This window comes from Ictalurus furcatus, chromosome 5 (genome assembly GCF_023375685.1).
Source record: "Ictalurus furcatus strain D&B chromosome 5, Billie_1.0, whole genome shotgun sequence".
In the NCBI taxonomy this organism is placed as follows: domain Eukaryota; kingdom Metazoa; phylum Chordata; class Actinopteri; order Siluriformes; family Ictaluridae; genus Ictalurus; species Ictalurus furcatus.
Genome location: NC_071259.1, coordinates 16,803,393 through 16,829,286, shown reverse-complemented (window position 1 = coordinate 16,829,286; position 25,894 = coordinate 16,803,393). Strand labels below are relative to the sequence as shown.

Sequence of the window (25,894 nt, the reverse complement as noted above, 5' to 3'; positions counted from 1 at the left end):
AGTTTATGCAGTCAACTTTAGAATTATTAGCACTCTTGGTAAAGATGGATTCAAAACGGTTAAGGAAAATTGTTTGTGTTTAATTGGCTTAATCTCACACTGAAAATATGAGACATCTAACCTTTAATTGATAAAAAATATATACATTTATATAAGGACATAACCCATATTAATAAGTCAGTTCCATAACTATTTGGACATTGGCCTTGCCGTTATTTTAGTTGTCTAACACAATATAATTGAGTTGAAATTAAATGCATATAAGCTCAAAGTGCAGACTTTCAGCTTTTAATTTGATTACATCCAAATCGGGTGAATGATGTAGGAATTGCAGCAATTTTAATATGTGGTCCCCTCCTTTTTTAAGGGACCAAAAGTAATCAGAATTTTGGCTGATCAGATGTTCCATAGCCAGGTGTGTTATTGCCCTAATTTCCCCTCATATTCTTTTCATATTTCACTTACAAGTAGATAAAAGTGCTAGAGTTGATTTTCATATATGGCGTTTGCATTTGGAATTTGTTGCTGTTCACTCTCAAGTCCAAAGTGCTGTACCTGCCATGGATCTGACAGTATTTTATGTGCCAAAATGAGCAGCACCACTGCATTTGTGCAATCTCTCTTTGCCATCATACAACAGTGAATCTTCTCCTGTAATGCTTTAAGTGTGATCTCTGTGACTTTAACTGTGGCATGGTTGTTGGTACCACATGGGCCAGTTTGATTAGTTCAAAGTTTGATAAGGGAGTCTGTTGATCTCCTGGGAATTTCACACACAACAGTTTCTGGAGTTTACACAGAATTGTGCAAAAACAAAACTAAACTAAACAGAAAAACAGTGACTGCCAGTTCTGCGGTATCAGTATCAAACAGCTTGGTGATAGAGTTCAGAGGAAAATTGCCAGATTGGTTTGAGCTTCCAGGAAGGATATAGTAACTCAAATAATCACTCTTTACAACCGTGTTGATCAGAAGAGCAGAAAAGCATCTCAGCATGCACAAAACATGGAAGCATATGGGTTCTACTCCTGTCGGCCAAGAACAGGAATCTGAGGCTATCATGGACATAGACTCACCCAAACTGGACATTTTCAGTTCCTAGTCTTTTTCCAGTCCACAATTGTCCAGTTTGGGTGAGTCTGTGAACATAATAATCTCAAGATTTGATGTATTCTCCTTTCTGAGATGCTTTTCTGCTCACCACGGTTGTAAAGAGGGTGACTCTTTGAGTTACTACAGACTTCCTAGGGTTAGCAGTGAATCTTCTTCTGTAGTGCTCTATATGATTCAGAATAAAACATATGAAACTATTCCTCAATACAGAATATCTAAATATATATACACAGTCATGTGAAAAAATAAGTACACCCTATGGAAATTATTTTTTTGTTTGTTTACATATTTGGACAAGCAAACATTTGATCCTCTTTGAAAGAGTGCCTATTAATGAAGGTGTTACACTGTATCATATTACATAAAATTGACATTTTGTAGTAATTTTCACAATTTAAACTAACCAAAAAAAAACCCAAGGCCAGTCACGCAGAAAAATGTATTATATCACACCAATCCATAAAATTAGAATCAGGTGTTCATGATTGCGTGCCAGTGATTAGAACCTGTTTAGGGAGTGCAGGTGGAACCTGTCTTATTTATACCTCTCACATGTAGTGTCTGGTGTTCCCTTTGTTATTGACATGTGTGGTGTCATCATGCCAAGAGCTAAAGTGTTCTGTAAGGCCTTCAGAAAAAAAGGTTGTGGATGCCTACAGTATGAATCTGTCAAGGGATTTAAAAAGATCTCCAAATTATTGGAAATACACCATTCACTGTAAGGAAAATCATCTACAAGTGGTGCAGATTTCAACCACTGCCAATTTGATCAGGACTAGACACCCCAGCAAATTCAGCATAAGAGCAGACCATCAGCAGAAATTACCAAGAACCCCAAAATTTAATCACAGGATCGGCTACTAAGTCCTGCAACTGCTGGTATCAAAGTGCATGCCTCTACAATCAGAAAGAGATTGTACAAATTTGACCTGCACAGGACGCTTGCCAGGAAAAAGCCATTGGTCTCTAAAAAGAATTATTTTCTTCTTAAAATCTTCACTTTAGTATACAGTTCCAAATAATTAGTGATTCCTTCTGAAGGATTTGGTAACACTTGAGTGATTGCTAGTCGGCTATGATGATTCTTACAATAGTTATTAATGAAAACCTAACCCTGAAGCATAGACTCTTCTAACCATGAGGCAGGAGACTTACATAGAACCATATATTTCTGTGAGGAATGTTAAATAAATAAATCACTGTATAGGTTACAATTTGTCTGGCATTTGGGGTATGGCTGATGACTTGAAATGTTCCAGTAGTCTCCATGACTCTCTAGTGATTCAGTGAGAAGTGTGGACCTAAGCTGTCTTCTCTTTCGTGTTTCTTTATAGTAACACTTTTTCAGCCTTTTGTTGCCCTGTCCCAACTTTTTTGAGATGTGTAGTGGCCATTAAATTCAAAATTACCCTATTTTTTTTTCTTAAAATGGTACATTTATTCAGTTTAAACATTTGATATGGTTTCTATGTTCTATTGTGAATAACATGGGTTTATGAGATTTGCAAATCATTGCATTGTATTTTTATTTACATTTTACACAGTGTCCCAACTTTTTTGGAATTGGGGTTGTATGTACCTGACCGTACACTATATGGCCAAAAGTATATGGTTGCCTGACCATAACCCCTTTTGTGCCCTTATTGGGCCTTCTCCAAACTTAGCCACATTGTTGGAGGCACACGAATTTCTAGAATATCTTTGCATTACAATTTCCCCTCACATGAATTAAGGAGAGTAAACCAAACCCATTCAGGCATGACAGTGCCCCTGAGCACAAAGTGAGCTCCATAAAGACACAGTTTGCCAAAGTTGGTTTGGAAGCACTACAGTAACCTGCACAGAAACTCAACCCCACTGAACACCTTTGGGATGAACTCGAATACCTGCACACCAGGCCTTCTCACCTGACATCAATACATCAGGAACATCTGACTCATTTAAAGCTGAATGCATGGTATAGATTCCTCTACAGTTGATATTTAGCTCCTTCCCAGATGGTCTGTTTTCAGACATTCATGTTTATTTTTGTATTTGTACATGTTCCTATGGACTGCATAGTTTTTAAACTTTAGTAAAATATTTGATTATAATGTATTTTACATTCTAATTAGAAAAGACAGACCTCAAAGTGGATCCTTCGCAACATAGCTGAAGCACAGCCAAGCGCATAATAAGTGCATGTTAAAATTCCTAATCAAAGAAAACATCTGGCCATCAGTTGATCCACACTACAGGTTTGCTTCATATTTCATATTGCTTCATCTTTGCATCCCTTTTTCAGATTATGTAATATTACAGTATATTAACAGTCATCTCCAGTATTCTTGGAATACTGCATGAGATTGAGCAATGAAGACTGAGGGTTCAGACAATGAACCCTCACAACTAATATTTGGAGAAGCCTTCCCTTGATAGAATAACAGCATTAAACCTCTTCCTCTGATGTATAAGGAAGTGGGAGACATTTGTAGAGGCATCTTGGGACACTCCTCCACGCAACATTTAAAGTTCCTTTACATTCTTAGGTTGGTGCATGTGAATTCAGGCCACAAGTTTTGAATCATGTTCAAATATAGAGACTGAAATGGCTGTTGCTTTTGTGCTCCCATTATCATTTCAGTATTGACGATTTAAGTTTTTTGGGGTCATTATCTGTTTGTTAATCCACCTTCTGCCATTTCTTATTCACCTACCAGGAACAACCAGAAGGGATCAAATATTCCCACCAAGCAATCCTAAAGAATCTATGTTTGGCCACACATATTTTACACTGGGTATGTTTTTTCTTCATGTATCCAGTCCCTTTTTTCCACCAAACATGCTGATGGTGTTCATATGGCCAGAAATGTTTTGGTCTCATTTGACCACAACAGATGATTCCAATTGTAGTTCCAATGATGTTTGGTGAAGTTCAGATGCTGCATTTTTATGAGGAAGGGAAGACCTTTTTTTGCAAACTTCCAAACAGCTTGTTTGCATGGGGGTGGCATCTGAAAATTAATTCTAAAACTTGACAACTCCAAACTCATCGTCGTTTTTTTTCAATTTCCTGAAGGGTGTCAACAGTTCTAGAGTTAACTGTAAGTCACAAGACCTCTTTTCTGCACACAGTGCATATTTGTCCCAGGCTTATTTTGATCTGTCAGTGGAGACTCACAATTTAGTTACAAAATGAAGAGAAGACCAGAAACATTAGGGATGGATGAGAAGGAGCCATTTAGGTCAATTAAAGGAATATTTAAGAGCATTTACACTTAATCTGATTTATGGTCTATTAAATGTGATGTTACTCATATTCCGCAGTTAGTGGGTTCATATCCACCCTTTCCCCAGCTGACAGATTCTAAATTAATTTGATTAAATATGGGCCTTTTCATCCAGTAATCACACTATGATGTGAAAACAGTGTGAGTTTTAAATCAGTGACAGTATTTGGTGTCACTGGAAATAGTACGTTGTCCATCATGATTAAAATGGTGATTTCTGGATGAAAAAGTGCACATAGCCTTCTGTAGCCTTTCTGATATTGACATTGATGGCTTTGAAAATGAAGTAGTTTAGTTTGACATTGTACCAAATGAATTTCTGTCATTTCTATAATAAGATATAATACTTTAGACATTTTACAGCTGCTACAGCCGTCTGGTACACTGGGAAAATATTTTTCTTTTTCTTTCTTTCTTTCTTTGTTTTAATTTTAACAAGTTCTGTGTGTAGTGTGTGCCCTGCGATGGATTGGCACCCTGTCCAGGGTGTACCCCGCCTCATGCCCGATGCTCCCTGGGATAGGCTCCAGGTTTCCCCGTGACCCTGTATGAAGGATAAGCGGTATAGAAGATGGGTGGATTGATGGAAGTTCTTTGTGTAGTCTGTTCTTACATATTTTTAACTCTTTCAAATTTCTGTATTTAAGATCTTTATTGGTAATAAAAGAGTTCAACTAAAATCTGTTCCCCTACAGAAGACACTGAATAAACATGTTGCTTTCTCATGGCTTTATTTGTGCTACACAATGCCAGAACCAACTGTAGGCTAGAAAATGCAACCCAGCACGCACCACCATCTTCACCAAAAAAAAAATCACTTACTATTTTAAAGATGTTTGTGTTTACTTCCTGGTTAAATCTTGCTGTTTTTACTGCTTTTTAAAATGTTGCTTATATGCATTAATTTCTGTAGCCTTCGTTTGAAAATGATAGAAGCTTGTTTTTGGCATTGTGGCAAATAAAAACCTTCTGATTAGACCCACAAGGGCAAATACTTGATTTATAGGTTGGAATAACCAGTGCTTTTTTTTTTTAAATGCATTTTTTTTTTTTACCATTATGATTTAGGGTCTATTATCATCTACTACCACCCAGTTTACAATAAAATACATCACTTTTAATTTCCAGTTTAAATTGCCTGTCCCTGATTTGCCACATCAACTTGGGAGCCAATAAGTTACTATAAATTAAGCTCTTTTTAATACAGTGTAGCTTTTAATGACCAGAAATGATTCATCATGTATATTGAAATACAAAACGCTTTGTATTTCACAACTATGATGGGTTATCAGGAATAACTACTGTGTTTTCTTTTTAATGCCATATGCACTTACAGTAAAAGTGAATAAATCACAATGATGAAATGCTTTGTTGTTTCATACCTCCAGCCTTGCTGATGACAAAGCTCCACATCATACTCCCCTAATAGGCAATATTTAGTCTGGATTATTTTTTATTTTAAAACATTTTGTTCCATTTTCTTATTTCCAACCAGTGTGCCTCTTAATCTGTAATTCCGAAACCAGCTTTGTGAGTTTTAAAGAACTAATTACTGAGCATGCTCAGTGTAAGGCTGTATACATAAATTGGAATACAATTATTCCCAATGACATGTATATAAGCTATAATATTTCAGTAAAGTTAAATGAAAGTTACATTTATCTTTAAAAATGCATCATAAATATATTCTAATGCATAAAGGCATAAAAATAGATGATAATCTCGAAGACCACAGGTTGAAAACAGGAATGGGAACTATTATTATGCACTTTGCCAACCAGCCAACAAATGTGTCTCCACATGTTGACTACTACAAAGAAATAATTGTTCCCTGTTCTTAGTAGTTGTTATGCTTATAAATAGAATAGCCACTGGCAAAATTCAAGAAGCCCCATATGATAAACTGAAACCTCTTACCCTTTGAAATAAAGCTTGGCTCACTGTTAAGGTGCATATCCACAGCAATAAACATTCAAAAGGCTTCATAATTGTGGTTTTCAGATGTTTTTCTGTATTTTCCTACATATTCCCCTGACATTTACACCATACACTAGCTAAATAATGTGGAACAAATTATTAGTAAATCCATATCTGGCTGTCTGACAAGAGTCTGTTAGCTAGAGGTTTCACATGCATGCATGTTCTGTATAGGCAGGTTTATGGAGGACTTATCCCCTTGCTACCTTTCTTACATAATTGAGGGTTGACAGAACAACAATATGTGATGCCAAACACACAGCATTCAGGTTGACTAGCATACCTCAGTAATTAAACACTTTACTGAGAGTGAATTCAGGCAGTATGCATGCTGCGCCATGTCATAGCACTGCAGTACTTTCTTGGAATTTTTTTAAGTCAACTTGATGTATGATTTTTTTTTCAGGCATGAGAGGATTGTGTTTTTGGCACTACAGTTAATTGTGTCAGTGGCACTCATTTCATGGTTTGTCTTGTCTGTTCCTACTAGCACTGTGTTTATCCTGGAGCTCAGGCTTCTCTTTGACACCTCTTTTAAATAATATTCAACTGCACAGTGTTTTAAGAACCACGTTATCATGCCTGGTCCAGAGTAAGCAAAGACAACATGCCTGAACAACTCAAGCCAGTGCTCGCACATGCGTGGCTATAAAGGTTTTTTGAGCACCTAATTCTTGCTCATTTGGAAGTATGCACATATGGAACCACTGCAGTGCATATAACAAACTAACAGGCCTGTTGTTGTGATAGTCATTCTGGGACTTTACCCCATTTGTCAGTATCTAAACAGTCTTCTCAACATCTCAGTACCTGCGTACTCATCATAGACTTCAATTCAACATTAATATTTCCCAGACTAGCACCTTTCACTCTGTGATGCCAGTCTTGTGTTTTATTCTCTCCTTATTTTCCATATATTACACTTTATGTAATATTAGTTGGTATGTATGCATAGATGTATCAACTATGAATATCATCTTGCTGTGTGGCAATAAAGTATCCTATTTTTTTTATTATTGTGTCAAATCTGAATATGAACAGATTATGCCTATGCATGATTTTCATAAACTTCACTTCAACATTTAACACAATTAACATCATTAAATGTCTTACTAGACTTCAGAACAAAGTTAAACCTGGCACTTGTACCTGATACTTTCTACTGCAAGTAATATAAAGCTTGCCAAGGATACTAGTACAAACTCTCACGCCCTGCTACTCATAACAGGAACACCCCAGGGCTGTAGTCAAATGTTTCTTTTTTCCTTTTCTATTCACAAACAGATTTGCTAGTCATAACTCAGTCTACATTTTCAGATAGGATCTCACTATTATTGGACAGTGAAGATGTATCTCTTAATGGCAGGTTACCCATGCTACAAGCTGTACATATATAATGCTCAGAAAGAGTAATATTTTGTAAATGTAATAATTTTTATTAGATTTTTATTTTATGACTTCAACATTACTGAGTCAGTACAAAAACATTTTAGATTCCCAAACAGTTTTCTAGCACAAAATGAAATGTTACAGAAAACATGTTTGTATCTCAGTAAAGAAAGCAGCATATTAAGTAGTAAGAAACACTTTTCAGACAAAAAACACAATGAAGGCTGCTGGGTTTTGCTGCAAATATAAAAAGCAAGTGCGACAGTCAAAATCTCCAGAAGAACTGTGGCTGGTTCTGCAAGGTGCTCAATAAAACTTACAGCTCATTTCCTTATAAAACTGCACTAATTCTATGAGACTACTTTTTTTTAAAGCAAATATTGCATTTGTTTCATTTATTACTGTTTACTGCTCTTTATGTTTTTTAAAATGGAGAAACATTTAATTTCATTATTTTGAAGGCATCTTTGCTCTATAGTATTTCTCTGCATGTGCTTAAGACTTTTGCACATTATTGCATATTAGGAAACTTATTAGGCTAAATAGGCTATCCCAAATGTTACATTTAATGAATGAATGAATGAGTTATTATTATTGTTTCTTTTTTGAAAAGAAGCCTTTACTTGTCACATAGACACTACAGTGAAATTCTTTTTTTTCCCTCTTCATATAACAGCTTGTTAGGAAGTAGCAGATGGGGTTAAGGGCCTTGCTCAAGTGCCCAACAATGGCAGTTTGGTGGTGCTGGGGTTTGAACCTCCCACCTTTTGATCAGTAACCCAGAACCTTAACCGTTGAGACACTACTGCCATTTTTCCACTTATTGTGTTCTGCACTTTATACTCTGCCTTTAGGCCTACCACATCATCTGACCAGTCAGACATGCTTTTTGCTAACTTGTTAGAAAGTGTAAATAATAATAATAATAATAATAATAATAATAATAATAATAATAATAACAGCTACAAACTACATCAATGAAATTCATTCAAAAAAATATGCGTGTCGTTTTTGGTATCAGGAGAAAAAGTTTATTCACTTACGACTCCTATTTACGACAACAGAATCACCGCAAACTACGTGCCCTCCTGACCTTAGGCATCATTTATCACTGTAGCTTCATTCAAGTCATAATACGAAGGTCATAATGTGAAATCGTGAATTCGTGGTTATCTTTAACAACGCCAGACGTACTTCGATTTAATTTATTTTCTATTGAAACTATAAAAAGCTTATAATTCTTGCTATATTATTTTCTGCATTAGAGTAAGGAAAGCAGAGGCGGGGCAAACCTGTAAAACTTATACACTCCTCCAACGCGCCTGCGCCAAATTAAGACCCGTGCGTCGCAGAAAAGAAAAGAAAGTAGGATATTTATACTGTCTTCTTTTGTGAGTTTTCTACTTTTTTTTTTACACAGTTCAAGTCAATATACTCAATATTCCGATTACGCAAAGGCCATTTTTTTTGTCGCGCGCAAAATCTATGTACTTTTGAAAGAAATTTCGGGAACCAGAACGGGCGCGTCCAAAATGTACAACGGCACTATTTCTCAATTAAGGATGGAACCCACGGTCCCGGTGGTCATGTTCATATTCGGGGTGATGAGCAACCTGATCGCCATCGTCGTGCTGTGTAAATCCAGAAAAGAGCAGAAGGAGACGATATTTTACACGCTGGTGTGCGGCCTCGCGGTCACGGATCTTTTGGGCACGGTGCTCGCGAGTCCTGTCACTATTGTCACGTACGTGAAGGGCTCGTGGCCGGCTGGAGAGCCTCTGTGCCAGTATTTCGGATTCGTCCTGCTCTTCTTCTCTTTGGCCGGCCTCAGCATCATCTGTGCCATGTCTGTGGAGAGGTACGTGGCCATAAACCACGCATACTTCTACAACGACTATGTTAACCAGAGGCTGGCGGGCGCCACGCTTCTCGCCATTTACGTCTCCAACGGTGTTTTCTGCGCCCTTCCGAGCGTGGGTTTCGGCCGGGTCACCATGCAGTATCCGGAGACATGGTGCTTCCTAGATTGGAGGACCGAGAAGAATGTACATGCTGCCTTCTCGTACATGTACGCCGGTGTCAGCTTCGCCCTCATCCTGGCCACGGTCGTCTGCAATGTGGCGGTGTGTGGCGCACTGATGCGGATGCACCGCAGGTTTGTACGGAGGATGTCGCTGAGCAGCGATCAGGGGAGAGCCACGGAGGTCGGCAGGAAGCGCAGCTGTAGGCGCCTTGCAGGAGCCGAGATCCACATGGTCGTGCTGCTCATCGCCACATCTGCCGTGGTGCTCGTTTGCTCCATTCCTCTCGTCGTGAGTTTTTCATCCATCAGCCTATCATTGCACTTCATGGCACACCTTGGGAAAAAAAAGAGACCCCTTTAGGGTACTTTGGATAGTTAAGTGTTCTTTGTTTCCTAAAAGGGTTCTAATAGGAAAAAAAAAACTATAAACCACAGAGAGAACAGCTGAAAAACCACTTAGATTTTCCTTTATTTAGGATCTTACAGTAGATTTAATCTTTTTTCTTGCTTTCTAAGAGTGTAGACAAATATACCTTTTTATTGCTTTCTGGATCAACAGAAAAACTGCAAACAAACTTTATTTTTCGCCTCAGTGTTTATTTTATAAGTCTACTGACCAACATATATATAACAGGTATATATGTTTGGTAAACCAAACATATATACCTGTTCCATATTCTCCACAGTATAGTGTGTAAAGAAAAGCCGATTTATTAGTAACCATACGGTCCGTAAGGTTAAATCTGGAACTCTTAAACACTTTCTTCAGTTCTTCCACTGGTGGAACCCTAGAAGGTTATATGTAGAACCTTATTAGAAATTAAAAAAAAAAAATAAACTCAGAACTATTAACTATTCAAGTAATGTTCGAGGAGTCCCTGGAAGAACACCCTTTTCTAAGAGTGGACCTACCTTTTGAAATCAGTTTGTAGTGTATGATCATAACATTTTAAAAAGAAATATTTTATGCAGCATCTTTATCCATGGACAGATCAGGTATTGGAAAATGCGCATTTAATTTTTTGGTGAAGTAGAGTATTCAAAATGCAAACAAGGTTTCATTTACATAGGCTACTTTGCTCCTCAGATTTTTCTTGATAAGCTATGTTTGGAGTGGAGATGTGCATGGTTGAACTTTCCCATGGTCAAAGAGAACAATATCCAGCATATGCACAGTGAATATGACAGTTTAGGCCTGCATAACAAAAGAAGATATTTACACCTGCCCTCCCATTGCAACTGTGTGCAGGCTTCCCTAATCATGGTGACTGAACTATCAAGCAGGGTAATCTCAGAACACACAAACTTTTTCTTGTGTTTATACTTTGCAATTGAAAGTCAACATTGCTGTTACTAAGCAGTGACCAGAGAAAGTCAAATACATCAATTTGTGATGCAAAATAATCCACAAGTAAAGACTGCAAACAATTTTTTTTAAATTAAAAAGCAATACATTATTTTGTCATTTTGAAATTACATGGTGTAATAATTCCACTTAAGATGTTAAGGGTAGGATGCTGGTGGACGGTGGCTAAAAATAGCTATCCCCCAATAATCTACTAGTGCTATGCAGTAAATTAGAAAGTATCAAGCATTATATTGTATTGTTACATTGGTTTCAGAAGTATTACTGAATATTCTTGACTTATTATCTCTTATCTCCAGCTAGCATCCATCTTGTTAGCCAGAGGAAGATAGATAATAAAAGACATTATGGATCAGATGAAACACCTCTTTAAAAACAAGGTGATGTTTTATCTTCATCCGAGCACAGCCTTAACAGTGTCACAATTTAATGTTTTATTTTTTTGTGAGTTATTTTAATGATTCTAGCTAAATATGATAAACGATAATACTATAATAAAATAATATTACAAATAATAAAAGACATTTCAGTTTACATGAAACACCTTTTAAATATCCAGTAACATCAGTCTTGGTATCGGCCACATGCTGAAGAGAAATTAGTCAGGAAACACACTGCTCCATCTCCGTTTCCATCAATGGCAAGTTTGTTGGTAGGGAAGCCGATGCACTGTTCATAAACTGTTCACAAATTGTAGGTGCAGACTTTCACAAGTCTGTGGTGCCACCGGTAGCTGCCGGACAGCTCTAGGGCAGTTGCCAGGTCTAAAATCACTTAGATCAAACCATAACAAAATTATTTTCTGTATTTTGAAAATAGAGGACACATTATTTTATACAAATAACATTAAAAAAAAGAAAAGAAAATCAAATAATCGAAATCAAGGGATCTAAAATCCCTCACATGATTTCACTATGCAAAGTATTTTCTGTATTTTGAAATTTTGAAACACAAATCATTTTGGAAATCAAATACAAATGACAAAATATATCATTCAAATGTGTATTTTAAATGCATGTATTAGAATAATTGCCCCTCCATAGTAGTGACACCATGTGATCAAAATCACAAACATGGATGTGCTACAGATAGGGGTAAGGCAAATTGCAAACAATAAGTTCTTCAGAGCAAAAGCTATTTCCCAAATTTCATACTATGCACAATATTGTATTATGGAGTACCTCTGTAAAGTAGTAATGTCTAAAATTGAATACTAATATTTTACACTAAACAGTAAAGGCAAGGTACAACAGTATGTCTCTTAGCCTCAACAGTCTCCATAGGATGAACTGGCAATTTCAAAACATCTCAATTCCAGTTCTGTGGACACCCACACTGTGCAGTTGCCCTACTGCGACACACATGTTCCAACTCGTTAACGGATTAATAATGGGCCAGTCAATTGGATCAGGCATATCAAACTGTACTAGCCAGACTCTCCAGGACTAAAGTTTAAGAACCCCTAAACATTTAGCTCTTTTTTGGTGAGTAGAGGCCAGAAAATGTCAAATTTTAGTGGTTTTTGGTGTCTGTATGTAGAACAGAGCAAATAGTGATGCTAATTACATTTTCATGGCTTTATGTTTATTCTTCCTTTCCCACATAATCCCATGTAATCCTCCAACATCTTGTCTATAGGTGCAGGTGTTCATCAACCAAATATATAAGACTCCAGTGGAGAAACGGTTGGACAAAAACCCAGATCTTTTGGCTATACGGTTTGCTTCAACCAACCCTATTCTAGATCCATGGATCTACATACTACTCCGGAAAACAGTCCTAATCAAACTCACAAAAAACATCAATTATCTGTTCTGCAAGATCATTGCTCGTGGGCAGCAGACACAGGCCAGTTTCCACTGGCTGGAGCGTCAGCGAGTGTCCTCCATTATCTCCAAAGACTCGCTATCACTTGTATCTCGGAATATGCGGGAGGTCAGAAGCACCTCGCAGACTTTTCTTTATCTCTCTGCAATCACTGAGCCCTACAAAGACACATGCAGTTCAAGTCGCATTGGGTCCTCTCCATATTCCTCCAAACACCTTGGCACAGAGTTCTCCAACAGGAACAGTTCAGAGAGTGAGGCAGAACCATGCCCTATTAACCACACAAGTCATCCTTCATGCTTAAAAGAACCGGATCCTCAAATGACATTAAATTTGTGAATTTCAAGGAAAAAAGTATTTAGTGCTAAAAGTCAGGTGCGGTGACATCTGTAAGCCTATTGGCATTTATAAGTATTTTTGTTATTTTCATTTGTACCATTTTAATGGCAGCTGTAACATGAATTTTTAACAAAGGATATTTAGAACCAGTCATGTTCTATACTACAAATAAAACACTGAAATGCTCTAAAAATCCCATAACTAGCTACATACAATAGTGATACACTTATTTTTCCAGCAGGGTTCAAACTGGTCACAGCATGATCATGAAATAAACTGTGCACAGACGAACCTAACAAAAATGTTTGCTAGTTTTTGAGCATTCCACTTCCCAAAGAAATGTTATATTCTTGCATAAATAAATGTGAGCTGCAGTGTGACTAATTTAAGCCCCAGTAAGCATGTTGATGAGCTCAAAACATCCATCAAAAGAGTGTGTCAATGTCATGAGAATGAGAGGCTCATATTAATAGAATATGTGTAAATAAAATTTATGATTGTATTCCTTGCTCTTGTCATACTATATATTGTAAATTTTCAATAATAAAAATAGAAAAAAGAACATTTTCATGATTTATTTGTATTTTCAAACTATTTTATGTACAGTATCTCACAAAAGTGACTACACCCCTCACATTTTTGTAAATATTTGATTATATATTTTAATGTGACAACACTGAAGAAATGACACTTTGCTACAATGTAAAGTAGTGAGTGTACAGCTTGTATAACAGTGTAAATTTGCTGTCCCCTCGAAATAACTCAACACACAGCCATTAATGTCTAAACCGCTGGCAATAAAAGTGAGTACACCCCTAAGTGAATATGTCCAAATTGTGTCTATATTTTGTGTGGCACCATTATTTTCCAGCACTGCCTTAACCTTCTTGGGCATGGAGTTCACCAGAGCTTCACAGGTTGCCACTGGAGTCCTGTTCCACTCCTCCATGATGACATCACGGAGCTGGTGGATGTTAGAGACCTTGTGCTCCTCCACCTTCCGTTTGAGGATGCCCCACAGATGCTCAATAGGGTTTAGTCCATCACTTTCACCCTTCAGTGTTGTCACATGAAAAGATATAATCAAATATTCACAAAAATGTGAGGGGTGTACTCACTTTTGTGAGATACTGTATATTTTACCAGAAGAAGGCTAACAATACTAATCAACTATCCCAATAGTCTAACCCACCACTCCCTGGTCCATACTGATCTCCTCCGCAATAATGTGCACTGTTCTTACAAGGTTAAAGTTGCCTAACAATCTGTGCACTAGTCACACTGCATGTATAAGGAAGTAAAACATTTGTTTCCCCAAACTTTTCTTACTCCCACTCTTGCTGAGTTTGCTAAACTGAAGTGTTCAGACCCATGAAATATGGCCTGAGTAAGCGTAGGGGAAATGAGTAAATATAATTAATTCTGGGTTTTTTAAAAATTATTATTATTATTATTTTTTAGATCTGTTAAGCTGCCCTATGATGATATGTGTGTATAGTCATAGGCTCCCAGTGAAGTGGATGTAAAATGAATAACACCAAGAAAAATATTTTGTACTCTTATTAACATTTGCACCCTTTGGTAGGGTATATTAAATGTTGGTGAAGAGAGTTTTCCTCCTGCTGGACAAAACTTAAACAGGTATTTATTTCCAGAGGCTCATCTATCAGGAGTGCTGTAAGGACTTTGGTAGAGAGAAGCTTGAAAAGCTTGCTCCTTCATGCAGGGCACTGCATCTTTGAACTGCAACTACTGAAATATGTTTGGTAATTCTGTTTTAGCTTATCACATTTATCGTTGTTATTTGTGGCAAATGAGGCCATAATGATAATGATAATGAGTCTATTGGTCACATATACATTACAGCACAGTGAAATTCTTTTTTTCTTTTCATATTCCCAGCATGTTAGGAGGTTGGGGTCAGAGTGTAGGGTCAGCATAGGCCATGCACTATTCAAGTATAAATTAGCAGCCTGTATTTAGCTGATATATATCACATTTCATAATGGTACAAATGAGAATTTCAGATTTTTACATGACCCATGACCCATATAAAGGACCACACTAGAGTTTACATGGGGTAAGATGTTTTTGCTACCTGAATTGCTGCCTTCATGCAATGTTTGCTCCTATTTGTATAGGCTGCTTGTATTTTTTCCCATTGTCTGAATCTTTAGGAGTCGATAAGTTCATATAATACTCTTTAATCATTGCACTTATTTCTTTAAAATTTCAATATGGCTTACATTAGCAGTTGCAGTATCAATGCCATGCATGTAGAGCAGTATTGTCCTTCTTTCTGACAGGGATATGCAATTTGGTCTTTTCAACTGCTCAAATACTCAAAGAAAATGATTGAATACACAGAATTTAAATTCTTTGGGTGCAATATAAATGATATAGGTCTTTCAGAAGTATTTACCCCCTTGAAATATTCAATTCAGTTTTATTTGTATAGCGCTTTTAACAATGGACATTGTCCCAAAAGCAGCTTTACAGAAATATATAAACTCAGTATTTAGATTAAATGTAGAATTTATCCCTAATGTGCAAGCCACTGGAAATGGTGGCAAGGAAAATCTCCCTGAGACGCTATGAGGAAGAAACCTGGAGAGGAACCAGACTCAGAAGGGAACCCATCCTCATTTGGGTGATACCAGATACCACCAAATCCCTTCTATAAATGTGCTAATACTACATGGTCAAATAGTACAATTGTGTAACCAGGAAAATCCATTACAGTTTTACATGAAGTCTGTTTTGTTGAACTTCTCCACTGTTCACAGAAGGAGACTTGAGTGCAAAACTGTTTGTGGCAATTGCAGTCCTAAAGCTATCATAGCAGTTGTAGTCCTAGTGTTACAACCTTGAACAGAAATGGATATAACATAACTGTGATTATACACAATGAATCCACAAAATGATCCTCATTTCTGGAGTGTGGTACAATGCTACATTTCCTAGATGCTTGATGTAAGTAAGTGTGTAAATGTGTCTGTGTTCATGGTGCCCTGTTATGGACTGGCATCTCATCCAGGGTGAATTTTCCACCCTTTTGCCCTGACCAAGATAAAGGGGTTACTGAAGATGAATGAATGAATCATATTTTCAGCAGGAAAACTGGCACACAGCACTCTTGTGACTGACTTTGAGAATATGCAGACTGTACTCCAGTAAGGCTACACATGCTGAGATGCATGATGATACTAATTCTAAAAACAAACATTCTTAAGGTTCATGATGCAGACAGTTTTCAAGCCCTGGAAATTTTTTTAAGGCCACATTCCCATGCTAAAGATATTTTGATCATTATTTACAAGTTTATTTCACAGTAAATTTTGGCCAAAAAGTATGTGGACACCTCAGACTCTCAGCCATATATGGGCCTTTCCCAAACTGTTGCCAGTTTGAAGTACATTTTCTAGAATGTCTTTGTATGCTGTAGCATTCAAATTTACTTTCACTGGAGCTAAGGGGCCAAGGTTTTTATGGCCCAGTTTTGGTTCTATAGTGTATGTAACCAGGTAGCTACACACAAGCCTAAGATCACTATGCACAATGCCAAATGTCAGCTTGAGTGGTGTAAAGTACACTTCCACCTGGAGCAGTGGAAACTTGTTCTTTGGTGTGGTGAATTACGCTTTACTATCTGGCAGTCTGGCCTGGGTTTGGCAGATGCCAGGAGAACACTAACTACCTGAATTCATAGTGCCAACAGTAAAGTTTGGTGAAGGAGAGATAATGGTCTGGGGCTGTTTTTCAGGGTTTGCTCTAGGGCCCTTAGTTCCAGTGATGGGTAATGCCAATGTTAATGCTACAGCATACAGTACAAAGACATTTTAGTCAATCATTTGCTTTCAGCTTTGTGGCAATAGTTTGGAGAAGGCCCTTTCTTGTTCCAGCATGACTGTGCCCCCGTGCACAAAGCCAAGTCAATAAAGACATGGTTTGACAGGTTTGGTGTGGAGGAATTCCAGTAGCCTGCTTGAGATCATTGAACACCTTTTGGATGAATTGGTTTATTGCAAGCCAGGCCTTCTCATTCAACATCAGTGTCTGACCTCACAAGTGCTCTTTTGAATGAATGGGCAAGAATTCCCACAAACACACTCCAAATGTTTTAATACTTAACTAGTGCTTTCATAATGATGAGTTAATACTTGTTAGCGCAAGTTATCAAACAAGTTATCAAAGCAAGTTATCAGTTATGCATCAGGAAATAATGAAGTGCATACAGTAACAGTCTCTGAGTAATATATGAATAGTAATTAAGAATGGAAATACTTAAGTATTAAGATTTTGTTAACTCATTGTAGTAAAGGAGTCATATCATGATTTTTAAACATTTTTAAACATTTATTATGTTGTTTATTGGTTGTAAGAGAATAGGTTAGCATGCTTTAATGTTCAAAAAACCCATTATTTGTCAATTACTGGACATTATTGAAGTACCTCTATTCCCAGGCTGCATAAAATGCTCCGATTTCTATGCTGTAACTATGTATCTAACTATGCTGTACACATCTGTGTCTATATAGGCAGTCATGTGATATACAATTGGAAAGCTGTGATTCTAGATACAATCACAACAGCAGCTACAATCAACGTCTCTGTCAGACCACCGACATACAAACAAACACTTACAAAACTGAGGCAACTTAGCAAACTTTAGCTAGCACATTAATAGAGGTCTACAACTGAGCCACAACACAAAACTCCACATTTGAACAATCAGTTGCAGATACTTCATAAAATAATCAAACACACTTACAGGTTCTGATTCAGAAGCACAAAATTGTCAGAGCAAAGTGAGAATCGCCCCACTTTTCAGGAGTAGCCTTTATGTATAGCCAGCCTTGTACTCACCCAGGTTCAGGAAGCTGTCCTCTGTAAAATGCACTGTGCACAAGCAAACGGTTGGGTTGTACTGCCCAGGAACAGCGTTATAAATAAACAGTAACCACTGATTCCTAATTTCGTCTGTTTTTGGAAGGATAAACACACAGCGTCTCCGCGACATGGTGTCTGAATTCATGCCTTCTTTCTCTGTGGCTGCCTTTGGGTAGGTTTATGCTGATAGTGTATGCCGTGACGTAGAGAAATTACAGAAGTAAATCTGGACTTCAAACGGTGCGTTTTGGGCAGGTCTAGAGGCGTGTTCTCTGTTATATACAATAAATCCATTTGTGGGAAAATATGAGTTTTGGAACTTTGCAGAGCTTATACATGCACAAACAGATGCATTACACTCCCAAACAGAAGGAAAACACTCAAAATCATGTTATGACCCTTGTAATTACTACCATGACTTGTAGTATTAATAAATATCATTACCATTATTAAACATGTTTTAATAATTATGTTTATGTACACAATTTAGGTTAACCCAAATGAGACTATTTAAGGTACTTGGTTTTTAGTTTTGAATTGGGATGCAGGAAAACAAAAATATAACTGCTGGGTGTGATGGTTAGGCGTCCACATGTCATATAGTGTACTTTAAAATACTGTGCCGAAGCAAACGTTTCTCCTTAATCTCCTGAATCTTTTCATTATGCTTTCCATCCACAAATGTAACATTTCATTACTCACTTTTTGATTACAGTTGCAATCAAAATTATTCAACCCCCACTGCAAATCAGGTTTATTATCAAAATTTACAATAAAAATAGAAGTCATTATAAGTTGCATTTTTAGTTGAATTTGGCAAAACCACCAGGCATTCATTGTGCTGAACTATTTAAATTGCTTTTGTTTGATTTGTTCATTACAAACAGCTGAAAGTCTGTACATTTTGACAGTAAACCTGATTTGCAATGGGGGGGTTGAATAATTTTGATTGCAACTGTATTTGCAATTGTTTTAGCAATACTTTTGCCATGTGGAGACAGAAATGTTTAGGGATCTATTCCTGTGACCATAGCAAAATAAGGCATAAGCAAGATATAAGATTTTGAATTGCAAATTTTGGTGTCTTTGTGACTACCAGCGTAGAGTGGCACAAATGTAAAAAGTAGTTTGAATGAATACATTACTAAGAGGTATGGTTAAGACTGCTGCTGTGATATCCAATTATATGAGCTCCTGCTGTTTCCTTTGCAACACAGTGATGTCACATACAGAGTTTATATACATTTTTAATGATAGTCATAACCAGCCAGCTGACTGAAATTACTAATATATATATACACACACACACACACACACACACACACACAGTATCTCACAAAAGTGAGTACACACTGAAGAAATGACACTTTGCTACAATGTAAAGTAGTGAGTGTACAGCTTGTATAACAGTGTAAATTTGCTGTCCCCTTAAAATAACTCAACACACAGCCATTAATGTCTAAACCACTGGCAACAAAAGTGAGTACACCCCTAAGTGAAAATGTCCAAATTGGGCCCTAAGTGTCAATATTTAGTGTGGCTACCATTATTTTCCATCACCGCCTTAACCCTCTTGGGCATGGAGTTCACCAGAGCTTCACAGGTTGCCACTGGGGTCCTCTTTCACTCCTCCATGACGACATCACGGAGCTGGTGGATGTTAGAGACCTTGTGCTCCTCCACCTTCCGTTTGAGGATGCCCCACAGATGCTCAATAGGGTTTAGGTCTGGAGACATGTTTGGCCAGTCCATCACCTTCACCCTCCGCTTCTTTAGAAAGGCAGTGGTCATGGTATGGTCTGAGCACTGACAGGCTGACCCCCCACCCCTTCAACCTCTGCAGCAATGCTGGCAAGCTCAGTGTCAGGGTCTTGGCAATCTTCTTATAGCCTAGGCCATCTATATGTAGAGCAACAATTCTTTTTTTTCAGATCCTCAGAGAGTTCTTTGCCATGAGGTGCCATGTTGAACTTCCAGTGACCAGTATGAGGGAGTGTGAGAGCGATGACACCAAATTTAACACACCTGCTCCACATTCACACCTGAGACCTTGTAACACTAACAAGTCACATGACACCGGGGAGGGAAAATGGCTAATTGGCTCCAATTTGGACATTTTCACTTAGGGGTGTACTCACTTTTGTTGCCAGTGGTTTAGACATTAATGGCTGTGTGTTGATTTTATTTTTATTTTGAGGGGACAGCAAATGTACACTGTTATACAAGCTGTACACTCACTACTTTACATTGTAGCAAAGTGTCATTTCTTCAGTCTTGTCACATTAAAAGATATAATCAAATATTTACAAAACTGTGAGGGGTGTGCTCACTTTTGTGCGATACTGTATATTTTACCAGAAGAAGGCTAACAATACTAATCAACTATCCCAATAGTCTAACTCACCACTCCCTGGTCCATACTGATCTCCTCCGCAATAATGTGTATTTGTATAATGTGTATTTGTACTGTGTGTGTGTGTGTGTGTGTGTGTGTGTGTGTGTGTATATATATATATATATATATATATATATATATATATATATATATATATATATATATATATATATATATATATATATATAATATGAGTATTTTGTGTTTGTTTTATCTATCACTATATTATTTGTGTTGATATTTTAGTGGTTGTAATAGAATTGGTGACTTAATACAAGTGTGTGTATTTTTATTTGGAAGAGTCCAAAATCCACAAGTATTTGGAATAATGACAAGGGTTAAATATGGATGTGTGTGTATATATATATACAGGCTAACACAGAGATCAAAAGCTATTGAAGAGAAAACATGCAGAAGGTCAAATATAGACAGAGTTCATCAACCAAGCACTGTGGTCACAAAGGGCACATTTTTCCCATAGATATGATTTCCTTCTTTAAACACTATAAAATACAATATTCATGTGCAGTCTATACCTGTATTTAATCCTTTATAACCTTTTTCCCCAAAGCATGATAAACACCCAAATCCCACTAGCATCCAAGCCAGGGTGTATTTCTGCCACATGCCCAGTGTTCCCAGGATAGATGCCAGATCCATCGTGACCCTAAACAGGATAAAGTGGTTACCGAAGATAAATGAATGAATGAATACTTACTGGTCACTGCATAATTCTGTATGAACACAGTACAAATAAACATGTGTTTAACGTGTTGAAAGTTGAGTTTCTTTGTCAGACACGATATTTTCTAAATCTGTTTATAACAGTTTGCCTGCAGAACAGTTAAAGCCCCATGTCTGCAAGCTTTATCAAATATTCTTAAAAGTGTATTGCCAGATACACCTTTAACAGTAAAATTAACTCAACTGATCCCCTTAGTACAAATCTATTTCATAAACATTACTTAAATGCATATAATAATATTTTGTCTATTTATTAGCACCATAGAGGTTTTTATTCCTGACCTTTCTACTTACAGAACAGATTAGGTTCATGTTAACTTTATAATTTGTAGGCTACTTGTTATGTAGGTTTGGATTAAACCTACTCAATTCAAACAGGCTAATGACTATAAGAATGCAATGATAAATATGAAAACTTTAATAGTGGTGGTTTGTGATTTCCGGAAAAAAAAAAAAAAGAAATCAGGTCTTTACATTTGCACTAGGCAGAACATATTTTTAGTCATTGGTACAAAGTCAAAAGACTTAATATATATATATATATATATATATATATATATATATATATATATATATATATATATATATATATATAATATACAGTGCATCCGGAAAGTATTCACAGCGCTTCACTTTTTCCACATTTTGTTATGTTATAGCCTTATTCCAAAATGGATTCAATTCATTATTTTCCTCAAAATTCTACAAACAATACCCCATAATGACAACATGAAAGAAGTTTGTTTGAAATATTTGCAAATTTATTAAAAATAAAAAACAAAAAAGCACATGCACATAAGTATTCACAGCCTTTGCTCAATACTTTGTTGAAGCACCTTTGGCACCAATTACAGCCTCAGGTCTTTTTGAGTATGATGCTACAAGCTTGGCACACCTATTTTTGGGCAGTTTCTCCCATTCTTCTTTGCAAGACCTCTCAAACTCCATCAGGTTGGATGGGTAGCGTCGGTGCACAGCCATTTTCAGATCTCTCCAGAGATGTTCAATCGGGTTGAAGTCTGGGCTAAGGCTGTGTGTGTGTGTGTGTGTGTGTGTGTGTGTGTGTGTGTGTGTGTGTGTATATATATATATATATATATATATATATATATATATATATATATATATATATATATATATATATATGGGTCTGGAATTTTTTTTTTCCAGTTTCCTGGTTTTACTATTATGTGGTTTTACTATTATTATTAGATATGTGTTTGGGTAAAATTAACATTTTTGTTTTATTCTATAAACTAATGACAACATTTCTCCCAAATTCCAAATAAAAATATTGTCATTTAGGGCGTTTATTTATAGAAATTGACAATTGGTCAAAATAACAAAAAGATGCTACGTTCTCAGACCTCGAATAATGCAAAGAAAATAAGTTTGTATTCATTTTTAAACAACATAATACTAATGTTTTAACTATATGAAGAGTTCACAAATCGATATTTGGTGGAATAACCCTGATTTTCAATCACAGCTTACATGCATCTTGGCATGTTCTTCAACAGTCTTTCATATTGATGTTGGGTGACTTTATGCCACTCCTGGTGCAAAAATTCAAGCAGCTCGGCTTTGTTTGATGGCTTGTGACCATTCATCTTCCTCTTGATCACATTCCAGAGGTATGTGGTTCAGGTATGGAGATTTGTATGGCCATGACGGGGTCTTGATCTGATGGTCCTCCATCCACACCTTGATTGACCTGGCTGTGTGGCATGGAGCATTGTGCTGCAGGAAAAACCAATCCTCAGAGTTGGGGAACACTGTCAGAGTAGAAGGAAACAAGTTTTCTTCCAGGACAGCCTTGTACATGGCTTGATTCATGTGTCCTTCACAAAGACAAATCTGCCTGATTCCAGCCTTGCTGAAGCACCTCCAAACACCCCAAGATCATCACCGATCCTCCACCAAATGTCACAGTGGGTGCGAGACACTGTGGCTTGTAGGCATCTCCAGGTCTCCGTCTAACCATTAGATGACCAGGTGTTGGGCAAAGCTGAAAATTGGACTCATCAGAGAAGATGACCTTACTCCGGTCCTCTACAGTCCAATCCAGTCCAATGGTCTTTTGCAAACCTCAGCTTGGCTCTTCTTTGCTTCTCATTGATGAAGGGCTTTGCACTTCACCCCAGCTGCCATTCTTTCTGTAGGTCACTTGATGTCATCCTACTGTTGTTGAGTGACATTCGAATGAGTTGGCGGTCATCCCAATCAGTGGAGAGTTGTTTTTGCCCTCTGCTGGTCTGTGGATTTGTTGTCCCCAGTGTCTGCTGCTTGACGTTGTTCTTATAAACTGCCGTTTTTGAAATTTTAAGGATGGAAGCAACCCGATGCTCATTGTATCTCTCTGCCAGTAAAGCCAGAATTTAACCCTTCTTTTCCTCACTCAAAACTTTCCTTTTCAACTCTTTTGGCATGGTCAATAGTTATTTTTTTAATTCCAGTTACTTTTGAGGTACTATTAGCACTGTCTTTGCCACCCAGCTGGTCCTATTGCAAGAGTATAGTGATGAACACAGCAGTGGATTTTATACTTTTCCTTGTTATATAAGATTTGGTTTATGTGATCACCTAATCAGTACCTCATTTAGTAGAATGACATGTGCCTGTGTTGGAATTCAAAAGACACTGGAATGGAATGGCTGCCATACATGTAGAGATGCTGATTTATGAAAACTTTGCAGTGGTCTCTTAATTTTTGTATAATATATCAAATATATAAGTGTATATATGTGTGTGTATGTATATATATATATATATATATATATATATATATATATATATATATATATATATATATATATATATATATATATATACTTAGCCACAAAATAGCCAAATGTTTACCAGCAAAGTGTGCGCATGGAATGTCGACAGAGCTAATAAAGTTAATAAAAGTTTTACGTTTTAATAAAATTTTAAGACAAATATCAAGTTTAATAAGGGACGCTCATGAGAGCCCAAACATCATGGATGTTATTAAGATACAAGCTGATTATTTATTCATTCTACTCTAATTGTATGTATTTGTAATAGGTGAATTTCTAATTTGTGAAAATAAAATTTAAGAAAGGATATTTGTGCAAGGTGCTTAAAACAGAGATTCTTAGGTAGTTCATCTTTGTGATTTTGTAAAAAAAAAAAAAAGAAAGAAAGAATGCTCTTTGGCCCTTGTTTTGAATAAATTCTCACATGTTGCATGATCCAATTCTTTATCACAGGTATAATAAATGGGTTTGTGTCATGTCTAATTCTGAGTCCTGAAAATCAACAGTGATTGTGTTGATTTGCAAACTGAATAAATGGGTCTGAAGAAATGAAAACTGAAGAAATGGGTCACCAGTATAATGCGGTTTAGGTCTTGAACATTCAAATGTAATTGCCTTTGATTTTGCACTTCAGGAAAATGTTGTCTTCAGGTTACATATTTAACAACATCCTTGTTATCCCTTTAAATGTTATCAGTGAAATGGATTAAGAAATTTAGGTACTAAAATAGAACTGGCCTGGCAGCCTGTGTTATAGCATTGTATCTAAGCTGCCTATTTGTAGTAATGTGAATATTTAATAGTATGGCTACTTTGCAAAGGTTTATTTCCAAATGAATGCTTCTTCTAAATTAGCACTTCTAAATTAATCTTGTGCAACACAAGATGCATGATTCTTGTTTGATATTTTACTTTTTATAAAGGTTTTATTTTCAAACCATTCAGAAATAAGTAATATATCTCCACACATCTCAATATGTTCCATAGTACATGTAGTGACTCCACACTAGCTATTAATAATATTCCTATTAATAATATTTAATTATTATTATTATACAATTACACATTTGCTCATTACAGGAAATATTTGTCCTCATATATCCCAGTTTGAAAGGAAGCTGAGGTCAGAGAACAAGTTCAGTCAGGGTGGTTAGTGAATTTCAGGATAACAGTCAAAGCCTCTTCCTTTTCTGTTGTGGATTTGTTTTTCTTTACACATAATTGATTTCCTTGTGCTCTGTTTATTTGTATTTTTCCTTATTTTCAATGTGAGAAAGGACATAGTTGTTTAGATTAATATCCTCTTGGATTTGTGTAGAAAATAAGCACAGAGGACAATGGACAAGCACATCGAACAAGCGAACACAAATAGCTGAAGACTAATAAAGCAGAATGGACAGCCTGGTCTTATAACAAACTATAACTTCATCCATCCATCCATCCATCCAAGGGTACACCCAAACACTCAAAGGCATTTTTGTGTCTATTAACAAACTATACTTGCTAGTACATGCCTAGAAAATACTGAACTCTTAAGGGTTCTTTGGTTGTCCCAGGAACTATTAAAGGTTCTATGTACTATAGTACTCTAGAACAGTGTTTCCCTGTTAGAAAGGATTCCAAGTAGAACCCTTTTTTTGGAAGCTAAGAATGAAAACTCATTTCAATTAGTACTTCATTTGTAAGGGAAGAACCCTTTTTCACCTACGTATGTACTATGAGAAATGGTCTGCACTTATATAGCCTCTTTTTTAAACTTAGTGGCTCAATAAAGCGCTTTAC

The 25,894-nt window shown here is 36.7% G+C and overlaps 1 protein-coding gene across 2 annotated transcripts; it reads left to right on the top strand.

Moving 5' to 3' along the window:
* Positions 1-8,823: 8,823 nt before the first annotated feature.
* Positions 8,824-13,804, top strand: ptger4a (prostaglandin E receptor 4 (subtype EP4) a). Of its 2 annotated transcripts, XM_053624916.1 has the most exons (3): positions 8,824-10,060; positions 11,437-11,517; positions 12,776-12,860. In XM_053624916.1, the coding sequence occupies exons 1-2, from the start codon at positions 9,281-9,283 to the stop codon at positions 11,467-11,469; spliced, it is 813 nt and encodes a 270-aa protein (XP_053480891.1). In that variant the 5' UTR covers positions 8,824-9,280; the 3' UTR covers positions 11,470-11,517; positions 12,776-12,860. The 2 variants fall into 2 exon arrangements, with proteins under 2 accessions (XP_053480891.1, XP_053480890.1); XM_053624915.1 differs by lacking the exon at positions 11,437-11,517 and having other exon boundaries at positions 12,776-13,804.
* The last annotated feature ends 12,090 nt before the right edge of the window (positions 13,805-25,894 follow it).

Coding starts and splice junctions, on each gene's coding strand:
- ptger4a (XM_053624915.1), top strand. CDS start 9,281: ATGTACAACGGCACTATTTCTCAATTAAGGATGGAACCCACGGTCCCG. Junction 10,061..12,775: donor TTTGCTCCATTCCTCTCGTC/GTGAGTTTTTCA, acceptor TCTTGTCTATAG/GTGCAGGTGTTCATCAACCA.